Source organism: Megalobrama amblycephala, linkage group LG3 (assembly GCF_018812025.1).
Source record: "Megalobrama amblycephala isolate DHTTF-2021 linkage group LG3, ASM1881202v1, whole genome shotgun sequence".
Lineage (NCBI taxonomy): Eukaryota > Metazoa > Chordata > Actinopteri > Cypriniformes > Xenocyprididae > Megalobrama > Megalobrama amblycephala.
The window spans coordinates 55,497,712-55,515,339 of NC_063046.1; the positions used below are offsets into that span (position 1 = coordinate 55,497,712).

At 36.6% G+C, this 17,628-nt stretch overlaps 1 protein-coding gene and 1 long non-coding RNA gene across 2 annotated transcripts; both read right to left on the minus strand.

Moving 5' to 3' along the window:
• Positions 1-5,334: 5,334 nt before the first annotated feature.
• LOC125264189 lies at positions 5,335-8,077 on the minus strand. The gene is made up of 2 exons (XM_048183395.1): positions 8,050-8,077; positions 5,335-7,481 (listed from the first exon to the last, which is right to left on the minus strand). Exon 2 carries the CDS (start codon positions 7,051-7,053, stop codon positions 5,401-5,403), a length of 1,653 nt encoding a protein of 550 aa, XP_048039352.1. The 5' UTR covers positions 7,054-7,481; positions 8,050-8,077; the 3' UTR covers positions 5,335-5,400.
• Positions 8,078-11,433: 3,356 nt separating this feature from the next.
• On the minus strand, positions 11,434-13,350 carry LOC125264191. Its single transcript, XR_007184020.1, has 4 exons — positions 13,333-13,350; positions 12,947-12,964; positions 12,357-12,424; positions 11,434-11,536 (listed from the first exon to the last, which is right to left on the minus strand). It is a non-coding gene; the product is annotated as an uncharacterized LOC125264191 (long non-coding RNA).
• Positions 13,351-17,628: the final 4,278 nt, after the last annotated feature.

The following is a 17,628-nucleotide window of genomic DNA, read 5'->3' on the forward strand; positions in this document are numbered from 1 at the left end:
AAATGATTCATATGTTGGAAATCTTGTCGACTTCAGCTGCTCATCTGAGCGATATGGCAAGTAAAGTTTTAGAAGGGTCCCATAGAATTTTTCTGGGGTTTTCTGCTCTGAAAAACGGGCAAATCGTATGACAGCAGGTTTTCCCCTCGTTCTTTTCTGTATGTGTCCCAAATTTTTTTGAAGTTTCAAAACATTTTTACCTTTTGTCTGTCCTGCATAAACAATCCGGTATTCACTTGCGAATTCAGCCATGCACATGTTCTCAAATTCACGTCTGTTTGGTCTGGCCTTGTATCTGTCTGGCAATCAAGTCATCCACACATTCTCTATGTCATCATCCATGGCCTGCAAGCACTTCATTGGTAAACTCATCTTTACAGCATTATCATCAGTAGGTATGAATATGACAGCACGTGATGACGATTTCAATTTCAAACTGCATGTGCGAGCGACTGCTTCCTGAGCACTGACTTCTCTGTTCTTTGAATATGCATTCATGACCTGCTTCATGCTCTCACGGTCAGACAGGTTATCATTGCTTGAATCTTTTATAACTTTCTTTAGGTAATCACTCATCTCATGTTCGGCTTTTGAGATGTATGAGAGAATATACATGATACAGCTGTAGGGGTTTAGAATGAACTGAATGTCCATGTTTGCATTCCAGGCTCTTAACAGCAGTGGATTATAGCCATTAACCCAGGAGTCCTGTGGTCTTCTTTCCATAAATATTGAACATGATCTAGAAAGAGTGTCAATGTATTTTACATATTCTCCATAGGTCATGTTTACTTCATGAAGTAGCTGTGAAATACAATCAAAACTCTTAGTTGAGTCATTCAGTAGATCCCACACCTTCTGTAGCTGTTCTTTTGCAATGCTGGCATAATTTCTTTCCTCTGATTCATTACCTTCATCAGACTGATCTACAGGAGGAGGCCTGGGGCGGGATATCATGGTCCTGTTAATTGGTGGTTTAGGAAATCCAAATCTGCAGTGCTTCTTGTTTTTTCTACAGGATTTGGAGTGGTTACGACTGTGCATCTGTACTTCACTTACAATTCTATGTAGTTCTGGGTCTTCGTTTGGGTCAGGTAATTTGCACGAAATGTATTTATCTATGAAATCACACACATCCTGATCTTGATCTTTTTCAAACTCTGGAGCATCTTTCACCCAAAATAAGCAGTGAATGTGTGGAGAGCCACGTAGTTGGAATTCCACTCTGTAAAAAAAGTCAATTACCTCACCGATAGGTTGAGCAGGTGAGTTAATCAAATCTCTCATTAAAGCTTCAACTCATTTTTCAAACATCCGCATGGCTGTGACTGGGTTGCTTCTCAGGATTTCACATTTCTGTGACCAGTCTAAATCAGCGAAGTTCACAGTTTCACCTTGTTGTGCCTTAATGGCAGTAATTACATCAGGCCATCTCATCTCAGCAGCGCTAAACGTACAGAAAAATGTGGGAGTGCCCAGCTGTCTCAGCATAGCAAACAAATCACGGAGAGTTTTCTCCCAGTAAGCTGGTGTCCCTCTTAATGGTTGCATGAAACGTGTAGCTTCCTTATTTATTAGAAGATTGTGTAATTCCTGTTTGTCCTGCAGCAGTGAACAGTTTATTCTGCGTCCATCACGTGTCATGGGTTTTGACTTTCTGAGTTGAATACTCATACTAGATGTGGCTAAGTTCATTTCGGTGGTGAACTGAGCAAAGAAGAGATAGTTGGTATCCTTTGCACAACGATTGTCAATAGAGAATAACCTTGTGTTAAAGTATCGGCTGGGCGAAACATATTTTTCTCGACCAGGGTCATCAAAGGTGTTCTTGCCATCCGGAAACTGCACTGGAAATGCCATTGACTCAAGTTTAGGAATTTTGAAAGTGTTTACAGGACTGTTTCTCTCTGCTGGGGCAATGCAAAATATTCCATCATCATAAGACAACAGTTGCTGGCCAAGATCTGGGGGCTGAAGACATGTAACCAAAGGCAAGCCTCTCGATTGCTCTTCTTCAGTATTGTCATCATTTGAATCATTGTTTTCATTCTCATTACTCTGTTCTTCAGTGTTCTCACTTTGACTCTGGCTGCTGTTCTCAATATCCATTTCCTCATCAGGAGCACTGATGTCATTTTCACACTGTTCATGCTCATTAAACATTTCTTCTTCAGAGAGTGCTGCGTTAATGACGATATCTTTATATTCTGAATGGATTTCTTTTAGTTTTCTTAAAGCAGACAAAACCTTCTGCATGTTCAAAGTTTGGAATTGATAGTGGCCTGTGTAACACATACGTCTTTTCAGTTTCACTGTAAGCAGTTGTGATTCAGTTCTTGGTCTGGGTAAACAATTTACTGTTGTTTCTACTTCAGATGCAACTGAAATCACGGCACCTTTTATTGCTCTTTGTTGGCCTTTCGGAAGTGTTACAATTTTAGCAAAGGGAATGTACTTTGCAATAATGTGTCTTTCAAGAACATTCAAATCACAGAGTTCTGGAGGAATGGGAGCGAACTGAAGCTTATTGGCAAGGGCAATGTTTGGCATCAGACCTCTCAATAGTGTTGTATGGCAGCAGTGACAGATCCACTCTGTTTTTCTGTTCTCCAAGGGACATTGATCAGGGCAGTCAGAGCAGATGTGAACATAGTTTCCAGTCAAACATACTGAAGCAACTGTCGGGTTCTTCTGATAGCACTCACGATCACATGATTTGACTTGATTTGAGAAGAGCGCTCTGGCACAGCATGTGCAGACATAAGTTGGCCCCTGTTTTATAACATCTCTGAAAATATTTAATGCTCTTAACACACAAGGATCTTGTATTATGTCAGGCTGACTATTTTGTAACGTGTCTATCTGCTGGCGCATCAGATACATTTTTCTGTATTTGTGCTGTATGTGTTGTGCACAACGTACTTTGTAAAGTGCCTTGCGTGCAGATATTTTGTTTGATTTGAACAAAGAATACTCTTCCTGACGAGCCATAAAATGTGGATCACAGTGATAACGCTGTTTAAAAATGTTCTTCTTTTTTTCATAGAAGTTAGGATCATTTTTGCATCGGTTTGTATAATGGTCCTTTTGCCTTTGCCTAAAAATGGGATCTTTTAAATATCTATCAACAAGGTATTGCATATGCTGTTCCTTATATTTTGGATTGTTCGTATAATTTATCATTATATAGTTCTTTTGTCGCTCTCTGAATTTTTCATCATTTTTGTAATTTTTAATAATATAATTTTTTTGTCGCTCTCTGAATTTTTCATAATTTTTGTAATTTTTAATAATATAATTTTTTTGTCGCTCTCTGAATTTTTCATAATTTTGGTAATTTTTAATAATATAATTTTTTTTGTCGCTCTCTGAATTTTTCATCATTTTTGTAATTTTTTATAATATATTTTTTTTGTCGCTCTCTAAATTGTACAACATCTCTGTAATTTTTAATTATATGTGACCTGATCCAGCAAAATGAGTCACAGTGACCCAAATTTCAAAATTGAGATTTTGGTATCAATGGAAAGATGAGACAATAAGCTTTAAAATGATATCCTAGTCAAAGTAGCCTCATACCTTGAATGGTTTTAAAGATATACCCATTTGAATTATGGTTGTCTGCCCTCTTTTTCAAATTGAAAATCTGAGAAAATCGCTTTTAAAGTTTTTTGCCCGTTTTTTTGTTGATATCTTTCAAAATCCATTGCATTAAAAGGGATAAACTATTTATTTTACAGCTTAATTTGACCAAAGACATTTATATATATATATATATAAATGCTAAACCAGGCTGAAGCTCAAATTATTTGAAAGTATTTATTTGAATTAACACTTTAAGACCTGAAGGCTTTTTTAGAGGTTTTTTTTTTTTTTTTTTTCCCTGAGCGACACACACAAAAGTAAAGACTCATAACTCCAAAACTCTAGCAAAGAGAGTCAAAAGGTAGGTATCATTTGATAGAAAAAATTAAAAATTTTAAGAAAATATAAATTACATTACATTTGGACATTTTCTTGCCGAGAAACAGCTGATTAAAGACAAAAATATATATACTTTTTTAAAAAATATTTTTTCTTTTTTTTTATTTGACATGAAATAACTCAGGAACACAATAAGATCGCTAAAAAAATATTTTTTGGTGATGCTCTCCTATATGTGAGCTGCATCTGGTTCAAATTTCGTGGTGATATTATAAAGAATAGTTTGAAAAATTGTTGTTCATTTTTTCCGCAGCCAGGTGGCGCCAACGGGCGGTAAACTCCGGTTTAGAGGTGCTTCTCCGCACTCGTTAGGAGTTTTTCAAAATGGTTAGATTAATTAAAAAAATGAGATTCTCAGCTTTAAAATGATATCTATTTTGTGTTATTCCACGTTGTAAAACGAACATGGATGGGTCCGGGAACATTGGATACACACTGCATCCCGGAGAGATGAGAGACATGTTTTTAGCCAAGTATGTTAAATCATTCCGTGAGTAATATCTTGTGATTAACGCAATATGTTATATTGATTTTGGATTCATTTTAATCTTGAGAGTCTGCTTTAAATATTGATGTGCCATTTTTATGATCTGTGCATTTTTCATGAAGTTATGAGCACGTGAAATATACATACCTGTACAGGCTGTATTCAGTTAGCGGCTGTGCTATTTTTGTTGTAAACGCATATTACTCAGACTCATTAGAGGGTGAAAACAACGCAACAGAAGCATGTTGGAGGCTTGATATGAAAGCTTAAAGTCTCTGGTTTTTTATGCAAAAAGAATTTTTGTGCTACCTATATGGATTCAATTTTTATTGGCTTTTAAAGAGAGACACGCAAATGAGTTTTATTTTATAAGGTGCGCTAGTCTGACAGAAGGATGGCTGGACTGATCGCGTGCCTGTCAGTCGAAACGAGGCTTCCCATTGTTAAAAATCAGCGTTTAGGTCAGTGTTTAAATTTCTAAGCTTTTTGATTGGTTTTATACAACGTGTAACACCATATTTGTAGAGCAGAGATAATGACGTTTCAAGGGATACCGGGAAATGCTCATAAGCGACGAGAGGAGTTGAGAAGTTCATTTCCAGCGAATTTAGTAAAACCATGTCAAATTTAATAGCCATTTAAATACCTTTACTCAATTATCTGGACTACGAAACTTTGGGAGATTATTTTTGAAAGTCTGTTCTTTGAAATTAGCTTTAAAAAAAAAAATCGATTTTTTCATTGTTTTTCCACATTATCGGCCCATATCTTAAAATAGAACGTTGCGACTTCCGACTCATTTCGCCAGATCGGGTCACATATAATTCTTTTGTCGCTCTCTAAATTGTTCAACATCTCTGTAATTTTTAATTATATAATTCTTTTGTCGCTCTCTAAATTGTTTGTCATTCCGGTAATTTAAGGTTATTTTACTCTTTTTTCTCTCGGTATTCATTGAAATTTTTATATTTGTTTTTCATTGCTTGTTTGTGTTTTTCCCTGTAAAATATATTTTTCCAATAGTCGTTCTTCATGGCTTGGTTATGTTTTTGCCTGTATTCACTACTAGTTTTATAATCATAGATGTTACATATAGCCTGTTTTTTGTCAAATACACCTTGTCTCCGAACCATTTCTTTCTGCCATTTTTTACAGTAAGCCTTTCGCTTTCGAGTCTTGTTCAGTTTTTCTCTCTGCTTGATTGTCGATTGTGAATATTGGTGCTTTGGAGCTGACAATGTCAATTGATCCTGTGATAGCATGCCATGAGAAAGTTCACTGAATGGTACTGATTCTGAGTCTTGATTCTGAGTGACAGTAGTTAGAACTTCCATTTTATCTTTATAAGTCAAGTGGGCTTGTTCATTAGTTGACGTGGCTCTGTTAAAGGTAGTCTCAGGTGGTTGTTGAACTGGATCTAGTACTTGAACATACTGTTGTGAGACATCAGAAGACCTGCATTGTTCTTTGTTTGACAGAGCATTGTTCTCAAAAGAGACGGACTGTGGCACATGACGTTCAAGCTCACAGCAGTTCAGGGAGACTTCAGGACGTATAGTTGCTGTTGTCGATTGTGAATATTGGTGAACTTCCATTTTATCTTGATAAATCAAGTGTGCTTGTTCATTAGTTGATGTAGCTCCAATCATGGTAGTCTCGGATGGTTGTTGAACTGGATCTAGTACTTGAACATACTGTTGTGAGACATCAGAAGACCTGCATTGTTCTTTGTTTGACAGAGCTTTGTTCTCAAAAGAAACGGATGGTTGCACATCACGTTCAAGCTCACAGCAGTTCAGGGAGACTTCAGAACATACACTGCTTGCAGTTGTTCTTTTTATGAATGATACTGGCAGCAGATCAAACTGTTGGTCATCTCTTGCTTGGAAACACCATTGAAACATCAGTAGCAGCCTCTCTACCATGTCTTCTAAATGGAAAAAGGTTAGCATCACGGCCGTTCCTGTGCTTTCATCAGTAAACAAGCCATCTGTTGTTCTGCAGTGAGAATCAAAGTAACCAAACCTCCCTGAACAATCTCTGAATACAGCGATACACGAGTCCTTGCACAATAATAGCGCATCAGTTACATCAGCTCTGAGACATTGCAGAGTACTCTCAAGATTTTCATACTCGCCTACAGCAGGTAAATCTTTTAGAAATCCAAACCTCTGAGGATGTTTCAGGATGCTGTACCAGTCTGAGTCTGTCTTAATTGTGTTTGGTAGTTCGTCAAAATTTAAAAAATTACTCACAAATCTTTTTTTGCGCAGCAGGGTTTTTCTGACAGTAGTGTAAAGTGCATCACCTTTCTGCAAAATGCGATCTAAACCGAAAGTGTGTAGCTCGTTATGTTCATTATGTACAGCTAGAAACATTAAGGAATTGCAAGTACACTGGCGGCCTCTGGAGTTAAGGCTGTACCTAGGATCGCTTTGACAGTGGGATGCTGCAACAGACAGAACATACGGGTTTGGATCATTCATACCTGATACAGAGTTGGTACCGCTACTGGTGCCACATGAAGCTTCTAGCTTTCTGCGCTGTTTCTGAGATTCACTCCTCTTTCCTTTTCTTGGCATGGTGATGTTTCAACACTGGCAATCAAGCAAATACTTGTGAGTAATGGATAGAAATATTGATATTTACTGATACTTGTATTAGATCACAAAGATAATGCCTTTTATGCAATCAGATACACAGAAATATTTTATATACAACAGGACAACAATAAATGAAATAATGCAAAGTTAGGTTAATTTCAAAAAATTACTGTGTACTTTAACAGTTGGTATTCCAACGTAGTGAAATCTGGAAATTTCTCCTTCACTCTTTCTGAATCTGTATTTGGCTGTTCTCACCTGGGTTTGATGTTCAAGTTTTTAAGCTTCTCAGTCAAGTTTTTCAAAGAGTTATTGGTTTTCAGAGATATTGGTTTTCAGAGAGTTTTGGGGATTCAAAGAATCTTGGGTTGGGTCTGGCTCTTTAATTTTTAAGATGCGATAGCAAGCTGGCATGTGCGTTTTGGGTTTATGCGTTTTGGTTTTTGCATGTTGGGGTTTGCGTTTGGTTTGCAAGCAGGCGAAGCAGCAAGCAGTGCAGCAGCGTTTTTGGATAGCAGCCAGCAAGTTTTTGGGTTTTGAAGAGAAAGAATAGAATGGGCGAGAGGTAGAGTTTCAAGCAAGATAAAAGTTTGAGTGAAAAATGGATATAAAGGCATAGATAGGACCGGACAGTAAAGGACAGTAAAGGACACACACACACACAGAGACACATACACGCAGAATAAATATAAGTTAATTACATTCTTTACAGAAAACAGGAAATACAAAATTGCACTTAATTAAAACTTCACTAAATAGTTAATTGTGCAAATATGATAATAATAATAATAACAATTCTACTAAAATAATTACTAAAATGGTTACTTACTATACAAAGGAAGGATGATGTAATAAATACAAAATACACTAAAGCAACATATTTAACACATGACTTGAATTACATTTGTATGAAATTAATTAACTGTATTTTTTGGTGATGATGTTACCACGTTAAATTTGAAAAATAGTTCTTACATAGATGGAAATAAAGACGTCCAATCTACTGTAGGGAAAAAAAGACAGTTTTGGTCACATCTCACAAAAATCAAGATGTTCATTTAAGCTATTTTTTTTTTTTAATTATTCCATTCAAATTAATATAATTTTAAGGCGAGACACTACAGGTGAATAGGGATTTTTTTTTTAAATTAAAAGATATCACTGTGAAACTTCTCCAGTTTATTACTGGCATAAACATAAGAAAAAAATGTATTACACATTTTGTGTAAATTTATGTTTTAATATGCAAATGAGGCCTTATATACTTAAATATATGCTCATTTGCATACATTTCCAAAAACAAAATCTGAAAATTGGAATGGTCCAGGTTTAAAATTTTTGGTTATATTTGTTGACATATTAGATGAAAGGGCTTTTACAGAAGGGATTCTGGATATCTTATGTTGTGCTTTAGTAAATTAGAGAATACTGACAATAGCCTTAAAAAACCTATTTCCGCCATGTTTTTTTGAGTAAAATGACCCATAATTCAGGATAGGAATGATATATCAACAAATCCCTCTGTAAAAGCCTTCAGAATATAGTTAATTATAAGTCTGGAAAAGTTGGTGCTTGTAGGTGCTACTGAAGTGGATATATCTGACTCTGAGAGTGAGAAAAAACTCATTTTGAGAAAACGGCCTTTAAAGTTTTTATATTGTATAAGTTCATTTATTTCTATTGAAACCCCCGACCTACAAACAAAATATATATTCAGTTTATTAATATCAGTATTATGTAATATTTAAAACACATGGAAATTGATAAATGAATAAATTATTAATAACAATAGCCTTAAGATGAAGAGAACTACCATAACAAACACACATAACAGCAGTCACAAAAACTGCAAACTTCTGCAGTACCTATCTCTCTCACACAGACTACACTCCAGCAACACACTACTACAGAACCCATGATTCTGTGGATCGATGTTAATTTTCAGCCCCGATCCAGCACAGTTAGGACAACACAAACACATGACTAATTCATACAATCGTGTGACGTGAATTATGAGCCATTCCTGTGTGGCGCGGCTGTCATTCCCAATCCCTCCAACACACTCTTTCCCTTTCCAAACAATAGGTTACGCGATGAGACACTCGCTGATGGGGTTTCATCATCTAATCTGTTGTTTACTTTCATTTTACTAGCTCTTGCAAGTGACAGCTGCTGCCGTATTTTGATTTCGGTGTTGTCTGCATTTTCTCTCAGGCGCAGAATAAACAAGGAAACGTGACGCCTGAGAACCAATCACGTAGTCGGAAATTCACATCGATCAATCAGATGTGGTTTTCGGCTGTAGATTCCCCGGCAAACTTTCGCGGTTGGTTATTTCTACAAAGGAAATGTCCATATTTGGATTAGACAGCGCTGTTAATGAGACTGAGAGCTTTACAATGATACGAGGCATGACATGTTTCTGTGAATGGAGACGGCACGGGAGCTTGCGTTAGAATGCTAACTTTTGGTGATTTCCGATAGAAATCTAAAGGCGCAAGTTGACAAAATATAATGAAATAACCACCTTAATGTGTAATGTTGACATATTTTTTATTTTGACATGAAAGCTTACATGTTAAGAGAGCAAACTGGCCCAAAATCTCAAAATTGACCACTGCATGAAAAAACGATGTTTTCACCTGCCGTGTCTCGCCTTAAATTGTCTATTTTTTTTTCTTCAGAATAATGGGAGAATCACGATCTGCATTTTACACAAAAAAAAATTCTACTAATGCCTAAATGTGTAAAACCTCACAATATTACATACATTAAAGGTGATACAGAGGATCTTTTCGTCGACTGAGAAACCAAAGACTGTTAGTGAGTTTTTGAAATGAGCGCATGCGTAAGAACAACCCCCCTCCTTCACAGATCATTTTGAGGGAATGCCTCCCAAAACTCGTGCACGAGTATTGGAACACGAGTGTTTACCACCGGCATTCTCTGTGTCGTGTCAGTTGATTCATTATGTCGGACTCACCGCAGGTAACTCATAATCTGCAGTTGTTACTTCTGTCTCCTGACAAAAACATTGCATGCGGCGCCTCTGGAGTGTGGAAAGTTACTGGAGCACACAGTCGCGCACGTCTCTCACAAGGAACGTCATGGCAGTGATTGACAAGCCAGAGGGCCAATCGTTTACACGATGATCGTGTAAATGATTGGCTGATGTTTTTAAGGCCCTACCTAGTGCACAGATGATGTATATTAATATTATTCCTTTCAGTGCATCTAATAAATAGTCTTTTATCAGTTAGTAAAGACAGTTTCAAGTAATATTGCAAAAATGTATAAAACAAAACATCCTCTGTATCACCTTTAAAGACTAAAGCCCTATTCGGACGGGACTAGTTTCACAGGGGGACGTTAGAGAAATTTCTGTTTCACAGACGTACTTTGAGAATCTGCGAGAATCTGCCATGTCTGTCTTTTTCTCACACGACCTCTGTAAAAATTCAAGAGCAAATTACCTACTGTTTTTCGTCAAACTCGGCGGTCCTCAGAGAAATCTAATCCCACCAAATGCAAATGTCTGTGATTTCCGAAAATGTTTTTTCCAAAACGCTTTTTCTTGTGTGTTTTGGTCAACGTGAACTACCGTACAATCTATCGCGCCGGTATTCAAGTTTCTGCTTTTTGCGCACCGATAATGGATGTAGATGTGTTTGGTACACTGCGAAGAAATAAAAAAATAAATCAACAAGAAGAGCCAAATCAAGTAAACTGTTAATATCAGTTTCAGGTAAGATTACTTTCATTTCTGCACTTAATTACATAACGTGTAAATTATATAAGTTAAAACTTTTTATTCCAGTGGGTTTATTATCCAGTGGGTTTATATTAAACAGAAATTAAAGCTAATGTTTCCTCCCTACTCCAGTGTCGCGTCACTTTCTTTTTCGCCGCCATCTTGCCATTGATCGGTCATATGACCATACGCAATCCACGCATTCTGAACACGTGATCTTCTGAAATACCCACATGTAAAACACAGACACTCCTACCTCGGTAATAAACACGGAGATGTTAGTCCGGTCCGAATCCGTACATAAAATCACAGACGTAGGTTGATAAGAATTGTTACTCAAACGTCGTTTGGAAAACTAGTCCCGTCCGAATAGGGCTTAAAACAACAATGTCTGTGTGTAGCCTACAGCAGTGGTTCCCAAACCTGTCCTGAAGGACCCCCAGCACTGCACATTTTGTTTGTCGCCCTTATTTGACACACCTACTTCAGGTCTTGCAGTCTCTACTAATGAGCTGATGAGTTGAATCAGGTGTGTTAGATGAGGGAGACATACAAAATGTGCAGTGCTAGGGGTCTTCCAGGACAGGTTTGGGAACCACTGGCCTACAGGACATGTAGAATTGTGAATAAATCAATATAAAGATATGACTGATGTGTCTGATTAATATGTTGTGTGTGTTACTTGCATCGACAGCCAAAGCAGCCTCAATCCTATGGATAAATGAAAAGAAATAAATAGCTAGTGAGAATTAATACAATTCTCAAAAAGAAACCATGAAGACAGTATTGCTGATTTACATCAGAGTATTAAAGGGTTAGTTTACCCAAAAATGAAAATAATGTCATTTATTACTCAACCTCATGTCGTTCTACACCCGTAAGGCCTTCATTCATCTTCGGAACACAAATTAAGATATTTTTGATTAAATCCGATGGTGAGGCCTGCATTAACAGCAATGACACTTCCTCTATCAAGATCCATAAAGGTACTAAAAGCATATTGAAAACAGTTCATGCGAGTTCAGTAGTACGCCAAAAAAAATAAAAAAAATAATGACTTTTCAATGATATAGTGACACTCAAAACACTGCTTTGGAGCTTTACGAATCGAATCAGTCTCCTATTAAACGGCTAAACTGCTGAAATCATGTGACTTTTTGCCGCTCCGAGTCACTGATTCGATTCACAAAGCTCCAAAGCAGTGTTTTGAAATCACCCATCACTATATTGTTGAAAAGTATTTTCTTTTTTTTTTGCCGCACAAAAAGTATTTTTGTTGCTTTATAATATTAAGGTACAACCACTGAACTCACATGAACTGTTTTAAATATGTTTGTAAATATGTTAGATATATAGATAGATAGATCGATAGATAGAGGCCTCACTGAGCCATCAGATTTAATCAAAAATTCTGAAGATGAATGAAGGCCTTACGGGTGTGGAACAACATGAGGGTGAGTAATTAATGACATTATTTTCATTTTTAGGTGAACTAACCCTTTAATGTGGTGAATCTGAATAAATGAATTACCTTAAAATGAAGGCGCTGATGGCAGTTGGCAGTGGAGAGGAAAGGAGGCAGTGGAGAAGACACGAAATCTAATACATATGAAATAATAATATATGAAACAAGTAATCTTGATCTAATACTCAAACATGTTATTCAAATGTTAAAGGGATAGTTCACCTAAAATAAAAAATTCTGTCATTTACTCACCCTCGAGTTGTTACAAACCTGTATGAGTAGTTTCTTTCTTCAGATGAACACAAAAGATGGTATTTTGACAAATGTTGAAAACCAAACAGTTGATGGTCCCCATTGACTTCCATAGTATGAAAAAAAAATACTATGGAAGTCAGTGGGGACCATTTAATATTTGATTGCCCACATTGTTCAAAATATCTTCTTTTGTGTTCAGCAGAAAAAAGAAACTACTCATACAGGTTTGTAACAACTCGAGGGAGAGTAAATAATAACGAAATTGTCATTTTTGGGTGAACTATCCCTTTAAGTGCTTAACAAAAGAGATTATTACATGTTGTGAAATAATGTAAATTGCTATTATATTATCGTAAATGCAATTACTGAGAATGTGACAGTCATTTAAAAAGATTACTTACCGCAAAGGATGCAATGACCTGGGAAGATTTTACAGACATGGATTCACAGAAAAGAAAAAGGGATAAAAATAAGAAATCACATATAATTCACTATTATACAAGTAAATATATGAGTATATTACACCGGTCTGTAAGGATGGACATCAAAGAACTTTAAAAAAATATTATTGACTAATCTGAATCTTGCAGTTGTATTTATTTACCACATAAGTTTCTAGATGGCAACAAAGTAGGTGAATGTAAGAAAAACATTACAATTTATGTCTATGTTTTCCATTTTTGCAATTCATTCTGCTGTTGTACAATTTAGGAATGAATACATGTGTTTACCATGATAACTAATTGCAAATACTGAGAATCTGTGAGGCTATCAGTCAAATACTTACACAGCAGTAGCAACGAACTGTTAATACACAAGCAAAAGGGATAAATAGATCAGATAATACACATACATGGATATCAATTCGTTTCTATTCATCAAAGTAACTAAGTGGCATTATTAGTTTGTCTGGTAAGCAGCGCTTTGCAGTAAAAGTGCCCTTACTCACCGTGACGTGATCGTCAACACATGCCAATACTATGTTTTTGCACAAAACTCGCTTCAAAACGCCGTCGAGTGTTTTAAATAACTTCCGTTTTCGGTCTGATGAGGCTTCTTATCACAGAACGAGACAGAAAATACATTTATCTAGTATTCTACTAGGGCTGCACGATTTTGGGAAAATGTCATATTGCGATTATTGAGGTCAATATTGCGATTGCGATATGCGATAGCGATATAATAAACAAATAGTATAATGAGTCATCTTGTTTGGTTCTCAGTGAAAATGCACACACAGATTACTGATAATGCTGAAATGTGTATTTCTCAACTCAAACTAGCAACAACAATAAACAAATGCACAGTGTTTTCAAATTAAAATATTTTTACAAAATTAAATAATAACATCTTTGCATTACTGCAAACTTGTTATAATCCCATTTAAGATGTTTGTTTCTTTACTAATCTGTGGTTCAACGGATCACAAAACTCACGGTTCGGATCACATCACGGTTATGACGTCACAGATCAGATCATTTTTCGAATGAGTACAAAAAAAAAATTGGGGGATGGGGGTAACTTAACTTTGCATGTATTACTTAGCCCACTTAAATAAACTACTCTGATATCACAGCATAAACTAATAGCCTAAGTAATACATTTTTAAAGGCAAGTGAACAGACTGTAAAAAGAACAAATACTGTACACCAATTACAACAAGGATAGATAAATACTACATAAAGTTACAAATAAAGTATAAGGTCTAACTGTAGTATTAATTTTCATGCACAGAAATTTAATTAAATGTAAAATGACACTGGTCACTGTTGTTTGATTTACATGACAGACAGCAGCAGGTATTTATAGGTTGCTGTCACTTTAAGAGTAGGCTAAGACATGCACGCACACATCAGATACACATCCAAATTCTCACCTCGGTCAATTAAGACATAACTGAATGTGTTTACAAGAATACATGCTGAGAGGGGTATTTTGACTGACATAATGCGTGTATGTGACCATCCAAGTCAATTAAGGATGCGAAAGAGAAATCAATTTGGAGTTCGCGAGCTATAACGCGCCTCTCTCTGTGTGTGCGCGCGAGCCTTGTATGCATGTGCGTCTATGCGCACCGATAACAGCACTGCGTGTGATACCGAATTAAATCCTCTTTTGCCTCTTCTAGAGCGCTGGAATGGTTTTATATCTATTTAATGTGTAAACTAGCAAGACAAAACACGTTCAAATGATTACCTTTCACTCTATTGCGGTTAAAGTTGCAATTGATCCGCGAATCACATTCGTCCCGAACCGTGGGCCTTGGTCCGTACGGATCACGGATCAACAACGATCCCTTTAACCACTACTAATCTGGGTTTATAATCTTATAGCCTAAATATCGCCATATAACAGAGGTAGCGTTTTTTCTTACTACCAGTTCAGTGACCGTTTGCTCCGCATCAGTCTGCGCTGCACACCGGAAAAAGTCTTGACATGACCATGCGCGCCTCACGTGCCACTGCCTAAACTGAAACTGACTGGTCTTCTTTTTATTAGCGGTGTATAAAATGGGCAAACAGCTCTCAGAGAATGGGTTGTCGTGTCCACATATGTATTTATTTATTAAATTATTATTATTATTATTTTATTTCATAAAATCGCAGCATTTTGCGTCATATAATCGCACAAGCTTCACATCGCGATTGCGATTGCGATATGATTAATCGTGCAGCTCTATATTCTACACAGTGTTAAGGCTATGTTGATTATAAATACACCGTTATTCTTAGGAAAATACTACCCGTGATGACTTCAAGAACACAGACACACCATATATTGTCACAATTTTTTTTATTATTATTGTTTTCATGTTTCATAAGTTATGTCTCTACCAGCTTTTCATTCATTCATAGCTTTAGCTTTCCTGGAACGATTCATTACTGATTCATGTGTTTCGTGACTATTCTCACTTGATGACTTTCAGCGCCCTCCGGCGTCGAGTATGAATGAATTACAGACATGAACGGACATTACGAGTCCTGAGAGGCCTTGTTTAATCACGACCACGGTCATATTTCATATTAAATTTGGCTTTTTGTTCCTGTTTATGTCAAAATAACGATTACTGGGGATATCAGTAAATGTTTTAAACAAAACAAATTTGATGGAATGGAAGACAGAAATAGAAATGAACATTTTATTCATGTTTCGGCAGTTATAGACATTTAAAATTAAATAAATAAGTTTACCTGTATCATCATGTTAACATACACACACATTTAGATAATATTTAACCAAATATTACCTCAGAAATATTTCCCACTCACCTGAAAAAAACGACCGCGGGACCGGAAGACTCCAAATGACAGACAGCTCATTAGTTATGCAGAATTCTAACTTCTCATTGGCCATTCGTTATATTTTTTGTTTATATACTAAAACAATATACGCCATAATAAAATAATTAATAAATATATTTAAAATAAATATATGTAAAAAATAATAAATTTAATGCAGATTAAATAATAATAATAATAATAAATATAGCTGCAAGCAGCAATTACGGGGCCAAGCACAAAAACGGCACAAGAAGCCAGCCAACATGGCTGGGAGCATCAGATCAACAGCAGCAGTGAGCAATTAGAAAAAAAAAGTTATTCGCATTTTTGTCAATTTTGTAATAACTTTTGACCACAAGGTGGCGCTGGTCCGAAACTTCTCAGGCTCCTTCAGGGCATTGTCCTGATGACCCATACCAAATTTATGAATATTGGTCAAACCCATCAGAAGTTATAAGCAAAAATAGCTATTTTTCATATCTCCACTCCAGTAGGTGGTGCTGCGCCGAAACACTGTATGATGCCTAAGGTCATGCTTTTGATGACACGTACCAAGTTTGGTCTGAATATGATAAAGCATTGCAGAGATACAGCTTCAAGAGTCGTTTTTGCATCATGCCTCAAATTCTTTGCTCTGGTATACGAAAACGGTTAGACATATCGACTTGAAATCCATAACTTTTTGTTGGCATGGTCTGAAAATGGCACGGTTCAATTTTGGTGAAAATCGGACCAACGGTCTAGGAGGAGTTCGAAAAAGTAGGTTTTTAAAGAAAAACAATATGGCGGACAGGAAGTTTAGCTGACTATAGCAAATTTAATATCTATGTTCTCAGCAGGACCCAAGGAATCTACTGAGACCAGTTTCATTACAATCGGTTAATATAGTCAAAAGTTATTAGCATTTTTGTAAATTTTGTTATAACTTTTGACCACAAGGTGGCGCTGGTCCGAAACTTCTCAGGCTCCTTCAGGACATTGTGCTGATGACCCATACCGAGTTTCATAACGATACGCTAATGCGTTCGTAAAATACAGCATTTTAGCACAAAATTCAAAATGGCCGACAGCCAAAATGTCCGATATGGTAAAATTTGATATCATTCGACTCGGCATGATGCCCCGAATCCAACGAGACCAAATTCATGATTTTTGGCCAAACCCATCAGAAGTTATAAGTAAAAATAGCCATTTTTCATATCTCCGCACCACTAGGTGGCGCTGCGCCGAAACGCTGCAGGTTGCCTCAGGTCATGCTTGTGATGACAGTTACCAAGTTTGGTCTGAATACGATAAAGCGTTGCGGAGATACAGCCTTATGTCTATTTTCGCAAGCACTACGTACAATTCGTTTGCGTGTTTTTCGAAAATGGTTTGAGAAATCAACTTGAATTCCATAACTTTTTGTCGGCATAGTCTGAAGATGATCTGGTTCAATTTTCGTGAAAATTGGAGTAATGGCCTAGGAGGAGTTCGAAAAAGTACGTTTTTCAGAAAATTCAAAATGGCGGAAAAATTTTCATGACGAAAAATGACGTCATATTGTGCAATCGATTCGTCTTGACCCAAGGAATCAGAGGAAAAAAGAATTTTGTTTCTAGCCCTTATGGTTCAAAAGTTATTAACATAAACATAAGTGCAAATTTGGACAGCTGGTGGCGCTAGAGGGATTGAGTTAGAGACTCCAAATTTGCTATGGACAAAGGTCAGACTGTCCTCTAACTGTGTGCCAAATTTCACAACTTTCCCGCAAGCGGTTCTATGGGCTGCCATAGACTTCAAGAGCGGAAGAAGAAGAAGAA